The sequence below is a fragment of the Hetaerina americana genome, unplaced genomic scaffold, assembly GCF_022747635.1.
Source record: "Hetaerina americana unplaced genomic scaffold, ioHetAmer1.1.p SCAF_5, whole genome shotgun sequence".
NCBI lineage: Eukaryota > Metazoa > Arthropoda > Insecta > Odonata > Calopterygidae > Hetaerina > Hetaerina americana.
This window is the reverse complement of record NW_027287095.1, coordinates 41,965,796-41,980,584: the sequence shown is the minus strand read 5'-3', so window position 1 is coordinate 41,980,584 and position 14,789 is coordinate 41,965,796. Positions and strand designations below refer to the sequence as shown.

General features: G+C 41.9%; 1 protein-coding gene across 2 annotated transcripts in view; it reads right to left on the bottom strand.

Moving 5' to 3' along the window:
- The window catches only part of sli (slit guidance ligand), a 587,738-nt gene that overhangs the window by 13,229 nt on the left and 559,720 nt on the right, over positions 1–14,789 (bottom strand). The window contains exons 14-15 of one of the 2 annotated variants that reach the window (XM_071591752.1): positions 1,731–1,894; positions 6–159 (exon numbers count right to left, since the gene is read on the bottom strand). In XM_071591752.1, the coding sequence (XP_071447853.1) occupies positions 6–159; positions 1,731–1,894 (318 nt within the window). The remainder of the gene's footprint in view (positions 1–5; positions 160–1,730; positions 1,895–14,789) is intronic. The other variant, XM_071591753.1, reaches the window with a different exon arrangement.

Here is a 14,789-nt window from a genome sequence, read left to right as displayed (position 1 = left end):
CTTACAACTCAGTTGTGTACATTGGTAGGTCTTTGGGTATTTCTGTCAATCCTCTGTTAGAGCAATCAATTGATGTGCCATCACAAGTGCAACCATTTGGACAAGGAACGTCAACCATGCATTCTCCAGCCAAACGAGTACGCAGCTCTTCTGCAACACCTGAAATTTATGTGAATAGGGAGGATTTGTAGAGGGGAAGGTGGATTGACATTTGATTTTGTAAAATAAAAAAATGCATGCTCACGAAATAAGTGATAACAAAAAATTAAATTGAAGAGGGTATTTAATCCACCCGTGGAATTAATATGTGCAACAAAAAAGATGATGATAGTAAAGGCTCAAGAACAATAAATTCTTATGCCAATAATGAAAAAATTACATATTACTCAGCAATTCAAAATTAACAGAGTAACTTTAAAATTAATTAAAATATTCTTAACTTCATATTAAAAAAATTATTTAAGTAATCTGTTCTGCCAAATAGTCTACAGTTAAAATCCAGGACAATCAATCACATTATCAGAACAAAATACACATATCTGTGCTTTCAAGAAGAGCTTTATAAATTTAATCATCTGATAAACTACAGAATCACAAAAAAGAACATGCATTAAAAATATTAAACCTTAGCATAGAGTTAGTATTGAGAAAAATTTAGCAATGCAGTCCACAACCATTAATAACTAAAGTAGGAAAACAATTAAAAGCACCAATTAGCACAATGCCGCCGTGAGTTAGCTTTCACCATTTTAAGCCCTCCCAACTTGGAGGAGAAGGATATAGGTTAGGAGTGAAAAAATATAAAATGATACATTGAAAATCATACTTGGATGAGAAAGAGGCAGACTTTGATTTTTTTGTTTCATATTTTATAGAATTAGGTGTAGCTTTTACAGGACAACAAAATTAATGAAGTTTTAGAATCGTGGTGTATTTATGTCTCGAGGAAAAACCACCAGACTTAAATTAAGGGATGAAGCGCAGAAACATAAGTAAATGTTAACTACATCTGTAAATATATTTGCAAGATTTCTGAAAAGGCCCAACGATTCTGTATTCCCAGTTCTACATAGGATTTGAACTGAAAGGACCATTTCTAGAAAGCACGTTAAAAACCACCTACATGATTCGATGGACATAAGCTCGCTCTTGGGGTTGCATCATCTTTCAGCGGGCCAAGCCGCAAGAGCCGCTAGGGAGGCGAGGATTCGTTTAGTTCCAATGTGAAGTCAGTGTTTTTTTGGCAGGTAAGGCGGATGATCCGAGGAGAAATCATTTAAAATTGCCACAAATAAAAAAATGGCAACTATTTCCCGATCGCGTTTAATTATTTAAGATAATAATTAATGGCGAATAAAAACATATTGCAAAAGGCATTGATTTCGACGTTCTATTGGAAGAATTACGACGATTAACAAAATGAAAAAAATAGTATTTCAGCGGAATAAGTATTGTATGAAGGTACATACGGAAATTCTCTTGCCGAAATAACGTTGGCATTTCCGAGTGTTTACTCATCCTCTGAATTTCATGAGGCGTAATTGAGACGCGAAAAATGAAAACAAGAAAATGTTAGGTGAGATACAGAAATAAATAAATGAAGCATAGGGAGATCCAAAGGGATTGATCCAAATGAAGAGGGAGAAAGACAAAATAAAAATATAGGCAGTGTGAAGGAAAAGAGGAGAGCATTTCAGTGAGAGAAGCAACTTCATACGGGGCTCGCTTACCCTTACATTTAAACTTCTCATCCCTCATGGCGTCGATCCGGCGCCGCTGCATCCGCTTGGGCGCGTCGCACCGTGCTCCGGATGTCTCTATTGGATTACGGTGCAGGTACTCCGACAGCCAGCGGAGGTTGCAGTCGCAGATGAAAGGATTCCGCGCCAGGTGCCTGCGGGGGGGAAAAGGAGAAGACAACGGTTGAAGCTCTCATCTATGCAGGTCCCATCTTTTTATTTTGCAGTCATGTTTCTGGGAACATACAGAGAACTTTAACAATGCATTCCGAGCTCATTTAAACGCAACCGCCGCGAAATGTTTAAACTACTCCTATTCCTAAAGCTCATTAAGGATCACCGTCACGGAATAAAAACGGTGAGGTGCTAACTGAGTCACTGGAAGCTTTCCACAAACTTTTAAGCTGGACCATCTACTGTCACTCCAACTTATTTGCATCCATTGATTGAAATAAATCAAGAAATGAAAATTAAAATGCATTTTGTTCTTATTATCCGTACACATAATGTTATCTGTAATTTGTCCACTGGGAAAGTTTATTTTTGGAATATACTCTAGGGGAAGGCTTCCCGTAATGTTTCAACGTGAATAAAGGAAATATTTTGAGGCATTTTCTGCGAAACAGACAAACTACTTCCAGGGGATAGTAGAATGATTAGATTAACGAATAACAGACACTTATTACAAGTTAGGTGTTTCATCTAGCTGAGTATTACAGACAGCATTCAGAGTAAAAGAAATGAATTATTTACGTGGAATATATTTTGGATTTATAAAAATAAACATCTAAACCGTTTTCAATATGATCTTTGCGAAATTATTTCCGTTTAGATATATCCCTAGTGAATTAATACAAAGTAAATTCCAAGAAACTGCGAGAGATGCCGCAACAGTAATTTTTAACGGAGTCATCCGCTAATATGCATTTCAATGCAACAATTTCAGAGTATAGGGCGAACGACTTTTATACTCTGAAATTGTTACATAGTAAATTCCTTATGAGCAGCAAATTCCAATCAGACCAGAAAATATTTTTGAATCATCGTAAAAAAATTTCTCCCTTGCGATCATTCAATAGCTCGGAGAAAACTTACTCCCAACAAGGAAAAGAAGAAAGCAGTTTTCGTCAGAGTCAAAGGCATCCTATTACGTGCACAACTTTACTCCAGCCGTTTTTAAGGAAGGAGATAGCTTTTCGCTTCGAAGGCAAAGGACTAAAAGAAGAAAAATACAAGACCTTTAAACCGGAAGAAATGAGAAGTTGAAGACGGAATGTATAGAAAAAAAGGGAAGGAACTCTCAAGTCCTTCCCAGCCAACTGGCATTACAATCCTTTTCGAGCGTCCTCATGCGTGGCCTGCCCCTTTTGAAATCCTACCACCACTCATCTTCTTACGCGGGAGAATTTTTCCTTTGCTCTTCTCCCTTCACCAAGCCTTTTCTGCGGTTCTCCGACTCTTCCCCGCTATCTGTCCCTCACCAATCCATTCAACCACCTCTCCTCCCGCGACCCCCCCCTCTTCCAACCCCTCGCGCCTTCTTCTTGAGGAGAGCCCCGATTCCCTCCCAACCATTAACAGCGCCGCCTCGTCAACCTTTCCCACCTCCTCCCGATCTTTTGTCGGGAGTCGCTCTAGCAAATCCGGGGAGAGACACCGAGTGGAGAAGGCTGAGAGGAGAGACGGATGGACAGGCAGACGGCTTTGTGCGTTAAAGGTATTGACACCTTTAATACGCTGCTGCCATAATATATGTAACATTACAAGATTATAATGAACAGCATAGCATTGACATAATTGAAAAATATAAATGTACTTCAAGATATAGGGAAGGAAGTAGAGGCAAAACCGAGAAAGGGACACAAAGAAGGTAAAAGTAATTTATATGCATGGCATTTTCATTTCATAATAATGACGTAATAGGTAATACTTCATTTTTTCAAATATAATACCGAGCATAAGAAACTAATTGCCTTATTCGATATCTCGTTAATATCCTCTATAGGTGCAATGAAAGGAAAGCGTACTATAAGGTGAGTGAAGAAGAGGAAAAATTATTTACACGTGTACAAGGATTTTGGCTAAAACTCAGAATTACAGGGTGCGGTAACATAACTTCCTTTTTTCAAACGCAAAACGCTTTCAAAAAAGAAGTTATGTTGCCGCACCTAGTGGTTCTGTCATTCAGTGCGGCAAATATACGATAAATTTTATGATCAGTCACCCTTATAAGATGCACACGAGAAGAAGAGGCATATGCAGAATGGAGACCAGGAAGAAAGATGTAGGAGTTAAAATTAACGCGACAACAGCTTCTTAATGTTAACGTCACCAAAAGCAGCTCCTACCTTAAGTAACCGACTGCAACTACGGAAATCAGCATTGGGACTCGACTCAAATTCTAATCGAAACTTCAAAATAAAATTGTACACTAGTAACTTTTATTGATTAAAAATCGAGTACTTGAGGAGAATTTTTAGGTCGAATAAAATAATATATTTTTAAACAAAGCCTGTTAGCCGTTTACTGACTATAAAGCATTCCACGTTTCTATTTATTCAGTGAACGTGAATGAAAATAGGCTCACTACGTTTAATTATGACCAGGTAACACAAGTTTCTTACTTAGGGAAACGGAACGGAATTCTCTCTAACCCTCGAATGCCCCTAATATTAAGGGCGAAGAAGAGGAGGTTAAAAATGAGAGGTGATGAGTCAGAAAAGAGTTGAGGGGATCTGGAAAAACGAAGAGAATGTGCGTGGGATGAGTTTTTTTACTCCGTTGCAGCGTGCGCTCGAGGCACGAATGTAAACGTTCGAAATACGAGGGTCATCCGGAAAGTAGTACCCGTTCGTGCCGCATGAAGTGCTGACGACGCGAGTAGCCGCTGGACGAGGTCAGATAGCTTCAGTGGCTTGTCTGCCTTCTCTGAGCCAAGTTGCGTGACGCTAGCATTGCCTGTGTTGTTTCTGTGATTGTTTACAATGTTTAAAAAAATTGAGAACGCCGCCAGTTGTGAAGTGAGGGCAGTGATTAAATTCCTCAATGCAAGAAACGTTCGCCCATGTGATATTCATCGCCAATTAAAGGAGGTGTATGGAGACAATGTAATGGACGAGTCGTCTGTTCGGCGGTGGTGTCGCAACTTCAACATGGGGAGGGGGAACACACACGACGATGAGCGTTCGGGGAGACCGTCTGTCATTACAGACCAACTGGTGAGCTCAGTTGACGAATTCGTGAGGAACGATCGGCGCGTCACAATTGATGACATCTGTGAGCATTTTCCCAATGTTTCTCGAACAATTGTTCATGAAATTGTTAAACACCATCTGCATTATGCAAAAATTTGTGCAAGATGGGTCCCTCGCGTATCTCAATGAGCTGGCGGCGAAGGACTATGCAGCAGGAATACAGAAACTTGTCACACGTTATGACAAATGCCTTAATTTGCTTGGAGATTATGTTGAGAAGTAGTTTAAAGTATCCTCTTTCAAATAAATTTTTTTATGTTTGTTAATATTTACTTTTGTGTCTTTATTTCACGAACGGGTACTACTTTCCGGATGACCCTCGTATTTCTCTCCACCTTTCGGACTGCGACTCTTTCTGCAGTCGAATGGAAGCAACAAAACAAGAGGGACAAAAGTGAGAGGAACTCCAACCAAGATTGTTGGAGAGTGCGTCGAGTTGTACGAGGGTCATCCGGAAAGTAGTACCCGTTCGTGCCGCATGAAGTGCTGACGACGCGAGTAGCCGCTGGACGAGGTCAGATAGCTTCAGTGGCTTGTCTGCCTTCTCTGAGCCAAGTTGCGTGACGCTAGCATTGCCTGTGTTGTTTCTGTGATTGTTTACAATGTTTAAAAAAATTGAGAACGCCGCCAGTTGTGAAGTGAGGGCAGTGATTAAATTCCTCAATGCAAGAAACGTTCGCCCATGTGATATTCATCGCCAATTAAAGGAGGTGTATGGAGACAATGTAATGGACGAGTCGTCTGTTCGGCGGTGGTGTCGCAACTTCAACATGGGGAGGGGGAACACACACGACGATGAGCGTTCGGAGAGACCGTCTGTCATTACAGACCAACTGGTGAGCTCAGTTGACGAATTCGTGAGGAACGATCGGCGCGTCACAATTGATGACATCTGTGAGCATTTTCCCAATGTTTCTCGAACAATTGTTCATGTAATTGTTAAACACCATCTGCATTATGCAAAAATTTGTGCAAGATGGGTCCCTCGCGTATCTCAATGAGCTGGCGGCGAAGGACTATGCAGCAGGAATACAGAAACTTGTCACACGTTATGACAAATGCCTTAATTTGCTTGGAGATTATGTTGAGAAGTAGTTTAAAGTATCCTCTTTCAAATAAAATTTTTTATGTTTGTTAATATTTACTTTTGTGTCTTTATTTCACGAACGGGTACTACTTTCCGGATGACCCTCGTATTTCGCGGGAGGTCTGCAGATTTCGATGCCATGTCAAGAAAGACAAATCCTAAAAAATCGAAGAAGGTATCCAATTATCCCGAAGGAAGAATAACTGTTTTTGAGTGCAATTTTCATAACCGCATCTCAGCCATACTTTTATTTTAAATTGACCAATGAATCGGAAGGGATAAGAGGCCTTTAGCGATTTCTGTACGGTGGTATCCATAAAGAGACGTAGTGTACATGTCTGGGAAAATACATACGACTGCGGTGAAAAAAATGAGTCTGAGGTTAGTAATGTGGCGACGGTGAGAAAGGTGGAAAAAAAATATTAACGGCGGGACTTCCAAAAGGTGCGCGGAGATGGAAGCGAGTCGGAGGCATGAGTTTTTAACTGAAAAGAGAAAATTACAGCGCGAAAATGTAGGAGGAAGCTAACGAGGCGTTTGTCGTGAGTGGGGAGGGGGGGGGGAGGAAGCTAAGAGGAGAGGTCGCGAAGGGGAGGTTCACTTTGCTTTGTGATGACAAGCGAAGATCGCAGTGCGACAACACGGATCGAAGGACTCGGGATTCGTTAGCTCTTAAGAGTCGCAGAAAAATATGTTCCGCGGAAATAAACGAAGCGGAAAGGGCGATTAAAAAAGCGATCCAAAGGAGGGAAGGCCAGCCTTCAGTTAACAGGGGCCTCTCGAGACCGCTCCCGTTGGCTGGTGACAGCCGCGTATAAAATAAGAGGTAGTCATGTCACCGCGGCGGAAGGCAAAGCGTTGCGAGCTGATCCTTTCTGCAAGCATCACGCCAGCGTACATTAGTCATAAATGCAAAGTGAGCTTAACGGAACCTAAAAGAATATTTTACCACCGAGATACAGGCTTAATTCAATCTTGAGATAAAGACGAGGCGACGTTATTTTTTCGTGCAGAAATATAAAATGACGTTTATGTCGAAAGAAACCCGCTAAAAAATAACAGCACAAAGAATACACTCTTAAAAGCCAGCGAAAAAATGGAAAGCGAACGCTTCCTGCGATTCATAAAAACGTGGGTGAAACTCCAAAGTACTCAAAGTGTTGGCACTTTTACAAATGGAGTCGAAAATGGCATTTCAGCGTTGTATAATTAAATCGTAAGATGAATTTGTCAATCATAAAGGAAGAATCTGTAATCGAAGCATAATTGATTAAAATTTCATTATTATTTTAACCCTCTGTATATCCTCGTTTATAACCGGTAAAGGAAAAAAATCTCGATCTACACTGCGGCATTTTGGAAGACAACTCAGCGCACAGGAAGAAATATTTTATTTAATCGAAACGTGGTATTTTATATTGCAACCACAATAAAAGCACAGCCTGAAAAGGAAAATTGATGCCACGCGTAGTTAAATGAACGAAAAAACTCTTCAATCTTTAGCAAAGTAACTCGGGGAAACCTATAGTATTTCTTTCACCGAAAGGAAATTCTTTCCAACAACAGATTAGAGGGAGAGATGCTTAGAGGGAGAGAGAGAGAAAGAGGAAGGGAGGGAGACAGCACGCGTCGTTGGATAAGCAGATAAAATGGAATTATAGGAGAAAACTTGTAGAGATGGAAGAAGTAGTTTGGTTCACAAAAAATTAAATTTGTTCTCCAGGAAGTCCGAAAACGGGAAATTTTATGAATGAGATGGAAAGGAGATATAGGCGGATATAAAGTTTTTTGAGAAAACGCAGAGTAGGCAGGCGCACAAAAAGTGGATTCTTACGAATGCTAAATTCCATGACTGGACAAAGGATGGAGAAAATTCCACTATGCCTTAGCATTTTTTATCAACTGCCGAAATTGATAGCTGTAAAAATTATTTCTGGCCATAGGTTATTTCCTGCGGAAGTAGATGCATGAAAAGAATTTTTTACAATCATTTCAGTAACAGTTAAGAGATGAAGATAATAAGTTCGGTTGTACAACTGCCGCTAACAAATTCCCTTTTTGGCATAGCATGACGATATACCACTTAAATCACACGTCAAAATATTAACTTTTCGATGCTTATTGGTTAAGAGTTAAGTACTCTGCTCAGGCACAATTTGGTCAATGCTGTAAAGAAAATATACCAAAAATGGGTGGAAACTTCTGGGAATCTACAATATATTCATATATTATTGAGAGGGTTTTAACCTGTTTGGCGAAAATTACGTTTTCGAGTGGCATAAAAAATAAAAGTTTCATCATACTTAGTTACATTATTCAGTTGGAAAAACAAATGGAATAAAATGAAATAGCCATCTCGGAATATGCGATATAACCTTAGAATACGACAGGTGTTAAAAGAACTTTTAGAGAAAATCAGAGCAATTTCACCCAACGACGGGTGAAAAATTAAGTAAAGTAGTCGTAATTTAAGGATGAGCTGAAATACGTTAAGTTTTCACGAAAAGAGATTCTATTTTGATCTCCAAGCCCACCATACGTAAAGTATATAGACCGCAATTCAATGCTACTCATATTTGGGACTTTACCACTCAATATTGAGGAAATAAATACTTTCATAACGATAACTTTTGATTGAGGTGAAAAAATATAAGTCGCGTAGTATACGGGAAAAATTCCGGGAGACATGAAACTATCATGATGCGTTTATGATATGACCTTGCTTCGTCCTAGCTACTTTTAAGCCAAGGAACAATAAAGGATATGGTAGTGAATGCGTGATAACTTTCATTCGTGAAATCCGAGAATAAAATGCTGATAAAACAAATGGAGACTAATCACGAGTGAGGCCAAGATTCGGGATTTGGCTCAGTCCCAATCAGAAAAGTACGGAAAAGATGGGAAAAATACAAAAATGAGCCCAAGGAATCGTATAAAGTGGTGGCCGGAAATAAAAAGCGGCTAAACGATGGATCATGATAAAAAGTGTCAAATATTGCATGATGTTACAGATTATGAAAGAAAATGGGCTACGAAAGATATCCTTGAGGATGGTAGGGTTTCGGCAGACATGCCAAAAAGTGTGGACAGGAGAAAGGAATGAATGCAAAGTGGTACATAAGCAATACAAATGGGTGAAACAAAAGGCTATATTATTATAATGAGCGAGGCTGAGAAACCCAGAAGTAAAATGTTCCTCAGTCTGCAGCATAACCTCCTTTTCACCTATCTACCCTTTTATCGGCAATTGCATATTGACTAAGTATTCCCCATTAGCTTGCTTCGTAAATCCCACAGGAGGACATGAAATAATTGAAGAAATTAGTATTCATCCCAAGAAAATATGATAATGATGCAACCAAATACGATAATGAGTTCTGGCCACTACACGAACCGGCTCTGTGGGCTGTCTCGTGCCCAGGAGCGGAAGAGATCGTCATCACGCGAAATCTTTGGAGAATCGAGCGGAAGGCAATAGGAAATAGAGACAGAAAAGGAAAATGAGGAATTGGAATGTTAAAACGATGCTAATGACAGGGAAATTGGAAAGCATCAAGCGAATGATGGAGAAAGGAGACACAGAAAATTAGGCCTCTGCGAGGGGAGACGGAAAGATAGCGGAAATAATTGCAACGGCAGCTACAATTGCACAGTATAGAGCTACATTCAGCGGAGGGGCGAAAATTCAACATGGGGTAGTCATAACACTGAATTAGAAACTTGGGGGAGAAGGGTGGTGAACGTGAAACAGGTGAATGACAGAATATTATCATAGGAAGTTAGCCCAGATCCAGTCAATCTAGTGGCAGTCCAGGAGAATGTGCAGCAAGGAATGGCCGCCGGGAAAACAACTATAGAGTTTTACTGGAGATAGCTTAACTATAACGAACACCAGGTTGAAACAAAACTGCAAACGTAGGCACACATGGAATTTTCCGGGAGATAGAGAGAGATATCATTTAATTATGTTATGGTTGGGCATAGACTCTCGGGATAAACTCGCACGGTTTACCGGGAGCAAATGCGGATTCGGATCAAAATACAGCACTCGTAAAGTGCATTGGTAAATATAAGAAAAAGGAGAAGGGAAGGAGCATAAGAAATTGAAATGTAGAAAACTAACTGGGGCGTATTGGAATGAGTTCAAAAAGAGTGTTGACCAAAATTTGAGATGTGATAAGAGGACGAATACACAAAGAGGGAAACAAACAATAAACTGAGGCGATTGACTAATAGATTAAAGGAAACATGGTAGAAAGAACAGTGTGAGGATATGGATACTTTGCAGAGATAGAATTAAATTGGCACGCTATACAGGAAGTCAAAGGAATTGTTAGGGTTTAAGAGGGAAATATCTATTCATAGAATAGGCAAAACAACAGATAAATGTTAATCAAAGAAAAAAAGTTTCCGACAGGATGGAAAAATATATTGAGGAACTGTATGGCAAAGATAACAGGCGGGGATCGAGATGGTGCGGGGGCTAACGTACTGGCTTCCCACCCTGAGGGCGCGGGTTCAAATCCCGGCGGTGTTGAATATTTTTCAGAGGTATCTCGATCCCTACTTGAGGTGCTTTGTGGAGGGCACTTTGAGTGAGTACGCCGTCCGTCGGATGGGACGTTAAACTGCGGACCCCTTGGCGCCTTTCGTAAAGAGCAGGCTAATGCCGACGCCGGGTTTCTCTCCACCCTTCATCCTTTCCTGTCCATCCCCTATGGCGCAAATGACCTTAGCTGTCGGTCGCCTCCCCTTAAAAACTACTCTACTAGATAACAGGCCACAGAGTTTGAATATATAGTAGAAATGAAATGAAAGCGAAGAAGTCCGTGGGATTAGATATCATCTGCGCGAAACTACTCCAGAATATAGGAAAACTGGGAAGGAAGAGGGCTCAACCGTAGTACTCATGAATACTATCATATTGATTTCACGCGCGAAAAAGGTTGTATTTCGCATCTGGGCACAATTAATGAACCTGTTGCAGAAGGAAGGAGTCAACTGGAGGGATGCAGGCCTAACTGGAACTTTTAGGTACATGTCTCAAACTTAATAAGCGCGGAGGAGCGCCAATGGTGGGTCAGCATGAGCAGGGCTAAAACTGCATGGAGTGAGACGAATTCTATCGTTATCTGTTCTTTTCAAATCATGTGCACGCGGGAAATACACTTGAGGAGGCATGGGAAAGGCTGTATAGAGGAGTGAAAGTAGGAGGAGAACTCTTCAAAACAAATAGATTTGCCAAGGGGTTAACAGACATTACTTAGGGCATTACGGAATCAATTTAGATATGCGAAGAGGATTAATAATAAGAAAGTGAGGGAAGTGAGATTCTCAAGAAATAGGAAGGCTACGATAAACATTAACAGTTAGATATACTCCAGAATAGGCAAAAATAAGTTCCTTTTTAGGAAGTGATTGAGAAGAATGTGAGCAAATTAGAAATTGCATTTGAAGAAGCATTGAATTAGGAAAAGAAACTTAAAAAGAGGCGGTCTTTGACGACAGGCAATTAAAATAAAGACGGACGGGAAACACTGGGATTAATATGGAGCGCAATTTTGTATGCCTCAGAAACTTGGTCGTTGAGGCAAAACGATAATCTTATGCTAGAGGAGTTTGAGATAAGGGCGTGAAGAAAATTGGAAAAAATAAAATTGACAAAGCGAGAGAAAATGAGCATATAGAAAAGAAAAAGTTTCCACCTTTCCTGGGTCGGTAATTATGACGCATGCCAGAGAAATTCGGCTCTACGTTATCTTAAGCACAGCAAGAAAATTGGGACGGGCAAGAGCAATGACTCTCGTTAATCGCCAACAAAACAGAGAGATTGGTGAAGGAAAATGCACCAAAACGATACAATGAATTTGGGGAAGGTGGAGACGAGACTTTACTCGGAAGAAACCGCTTAGCAGGAGAAAGCGGGAACTGAAAGTCATCTGCGTGGAGCTTGCTGATGGAGCGAGAAAAAGAGATGAGAGGGAGGGCTACGGAAAAACGTGAATACGTAGGAGGAGGAACGGGATGGAGGGGCGGACGAAAGAGCACACACGGCGCAAAGAGGGTGAGGCATGCGGGGGCATAAAATGAATCGACGCGGCGTCTGGAATGAGCGCAAAAGATGCACCTGCTCGCGCCGCGACGGGCTAAGGACTGAGGCGCGGAAGAGGGGCGACGGTAGGGCAATTTGAATGGAAGAAATAGGAGCTTCGGGGGGAGGTTTAAAAAATACCGAGAGGTGGAGGGATTCAAAGGGGTTTTGACACGAAAGGAGGAAAGGGCAAAAGGGAAGATCGGCGTAGGAATGGGAGACAGGGGTGGGATGGGGAAAGGGTTTTCGTGTGGAGGGGAAGATCGGATGGGGTTGGATCGGTCGTGGGCGTGGCGGACGGCAGAGGGGGAGGGTCGCGGGGAGGATGGGTCGAAATAAACGGTCAGGATCAAGGAGGGCGGGTGGGAGGGGGAGAAGGAGGGAATGAGATGCTGGGGGTGGTGGGCGGAAAGGGAGTGGATGCGGAGAGTGGGGTGGCGTTAAGAGCTGGTTGGGTGGTGGAGGTAAGGGGGAATGGGGATGGATGAGAGTTTCTGGCTGGAATGGATATTTAGAAGGCGCGCTCTCGCCCGCCGCCTTGCCGGCCGTTTCGGAAGCCGCCGGTATTGCCGAGACAATAGGGGAGAGATGGAGTGAGTGGGCGAGTGCGTGCGCGCGTCTATGTGCGTGTGTAGGTGCGCGTGGTCGGTTGGTTTCGTTCCCTTCTCCCGAGCTACCTGCCCACGCCTTACGAGACGTCGTTCCGAGACTACGCGTTTCCGAAGGACGGAGCACGGGAAGGAAGGGTTGCGTGTGGGGAAGGAGGGAGGATAATCGTAGATGGAGTCGTGGAAAATGCCGTGCGCGCGGAGGGCCAGTGGATTCTTAGATGATTTATTTTATCAATTACACGCCCAACACGTCCGGGGAAACGATGAATATGCCAACTAGCGTGAGAGGTGGGTAATTTCGACCCTTCCAGGCTAAGGCGAGTTAAAGCAGGGAGTGGGCGAGGAAAAAGGGGGAGGGAGGGAAGCTGATTCACGGCCGATTCATGGCGCTCACGGAAATGTCCACCTTTGGGATGAACATCCTGTTCTATGGGCTCAAAGAGTGCACTCTCTCAAACATTCCAAAGTCTACGAGCACTTGACGCGAGTATTCTGAAGCTTCGATTGTCGACGCCAAATAAAATGAAACTGTGTATTGGACAAATACATTTCCGCTAATATTTGAAAACATAAGGCTTAAGACTTGAAAACATTGGCATAAATGTACAGAAATTTAGAATTAAAATAAAGCCTTCAAAGGTGAAGAGAAATGGAGAGAAATTTGAATTACAACACAGCCACAGACAGAAAAAAAGATATTTTTTCAGAGAACATTTTTCACCGACTAGTGTTTTGGATCACTGAAAAATAACAGGAGAAGAAAAAAGAGTATTTAGTTCGTAAAAAAATAGAGAAACAGGATCATAATACAACATTTAAAATATTTCATGGCTTTGTGACATAATTTTTCCTGATCCTTGAGAGCCTAAATTGTTTCGTCAGTAATTAATGGATTTTCAGCGTACCAATTTAACACCCAGCATCTTCGGTGTAACGACCTCGTAGAGGATATTGTTCACAATTTTTATTTAATTTAAAGTGCTGGGAATGATTAATTACAATAGCGCAAGAATACCTAATATATTTATGTTAATAATAATAACTATCGCAGATTTAATAATTTCAATGAAATTGCCATAAAACACACCGTCAGAAAGATTTTGTAAACTTCTTTAATTTTTAGGCATCACAGGATAAAAGAAATTTAAGATTTTCAAATGCAATGTAGCAGTATTAAGGACGATTATCTGTCGATGCATCATTGAAAGTAAATAAAAAAACATCAGACTCATCGAATGAACGCATGACTTTCATGCGATGGATAGAGAGATACAGTTATAACTGAAGACTTTCTGGGTTATAAACAACAATCAAAATTCTACTGATTGCTTCTCAAGATCCAATATTCTATTCTTAACGGCCAACTTCATATGGGCAGTCGTTAATAGCCACACCGCCGGATGAACGGGACGGGGGGAAGTGAGTCGGCCGGATTTAAACTCCCTCAAAGAGCGCATGAATCGTAAAAACACCCCTCACCACCCATCTCCCTCCTTTATTAACGCCAACCAAACGGCATAAAATTATACTGCGGGGGAATTTGGGCGCCGCGCCGGAGCACTAAGGGGTTGTGCGGGTGGGTAGGTGGATTGGCCTTGGCGAGGGATGGAAGGCGAAGGGTGGGGAGTGGACGGAACGGCGGAGGAAGGCGCAACAGCTGGTAAATCGCCCCCGTTCTCCGGAGACGCGAGATTATTAGACGAGAAAAAATGGACAAACTTCAATTGAATGGGGGGAGGATGGAGAGGGGGAGGATGTGAACGGTGGAAGGCGAGGGAGGAAGGTGCGGTGAGAAGTGGACGTAGGGGAGGGAGAGACGAGAAGGGCGATGGGAGGGGACGGACGAGTGAGCGCATGAGGGAGCGCGTCCGGTATGCCCATGCGATCCAGCCGAGAAAGGCTCCATCCGCAAGGTGACAGCGAGCATTGCCATGCTAACAAAAACGAGACATGTTCGAAAGGAGAAGTAATTACGGGAAAGGCAGAGAGGAAAGAATCCAAAGAGTT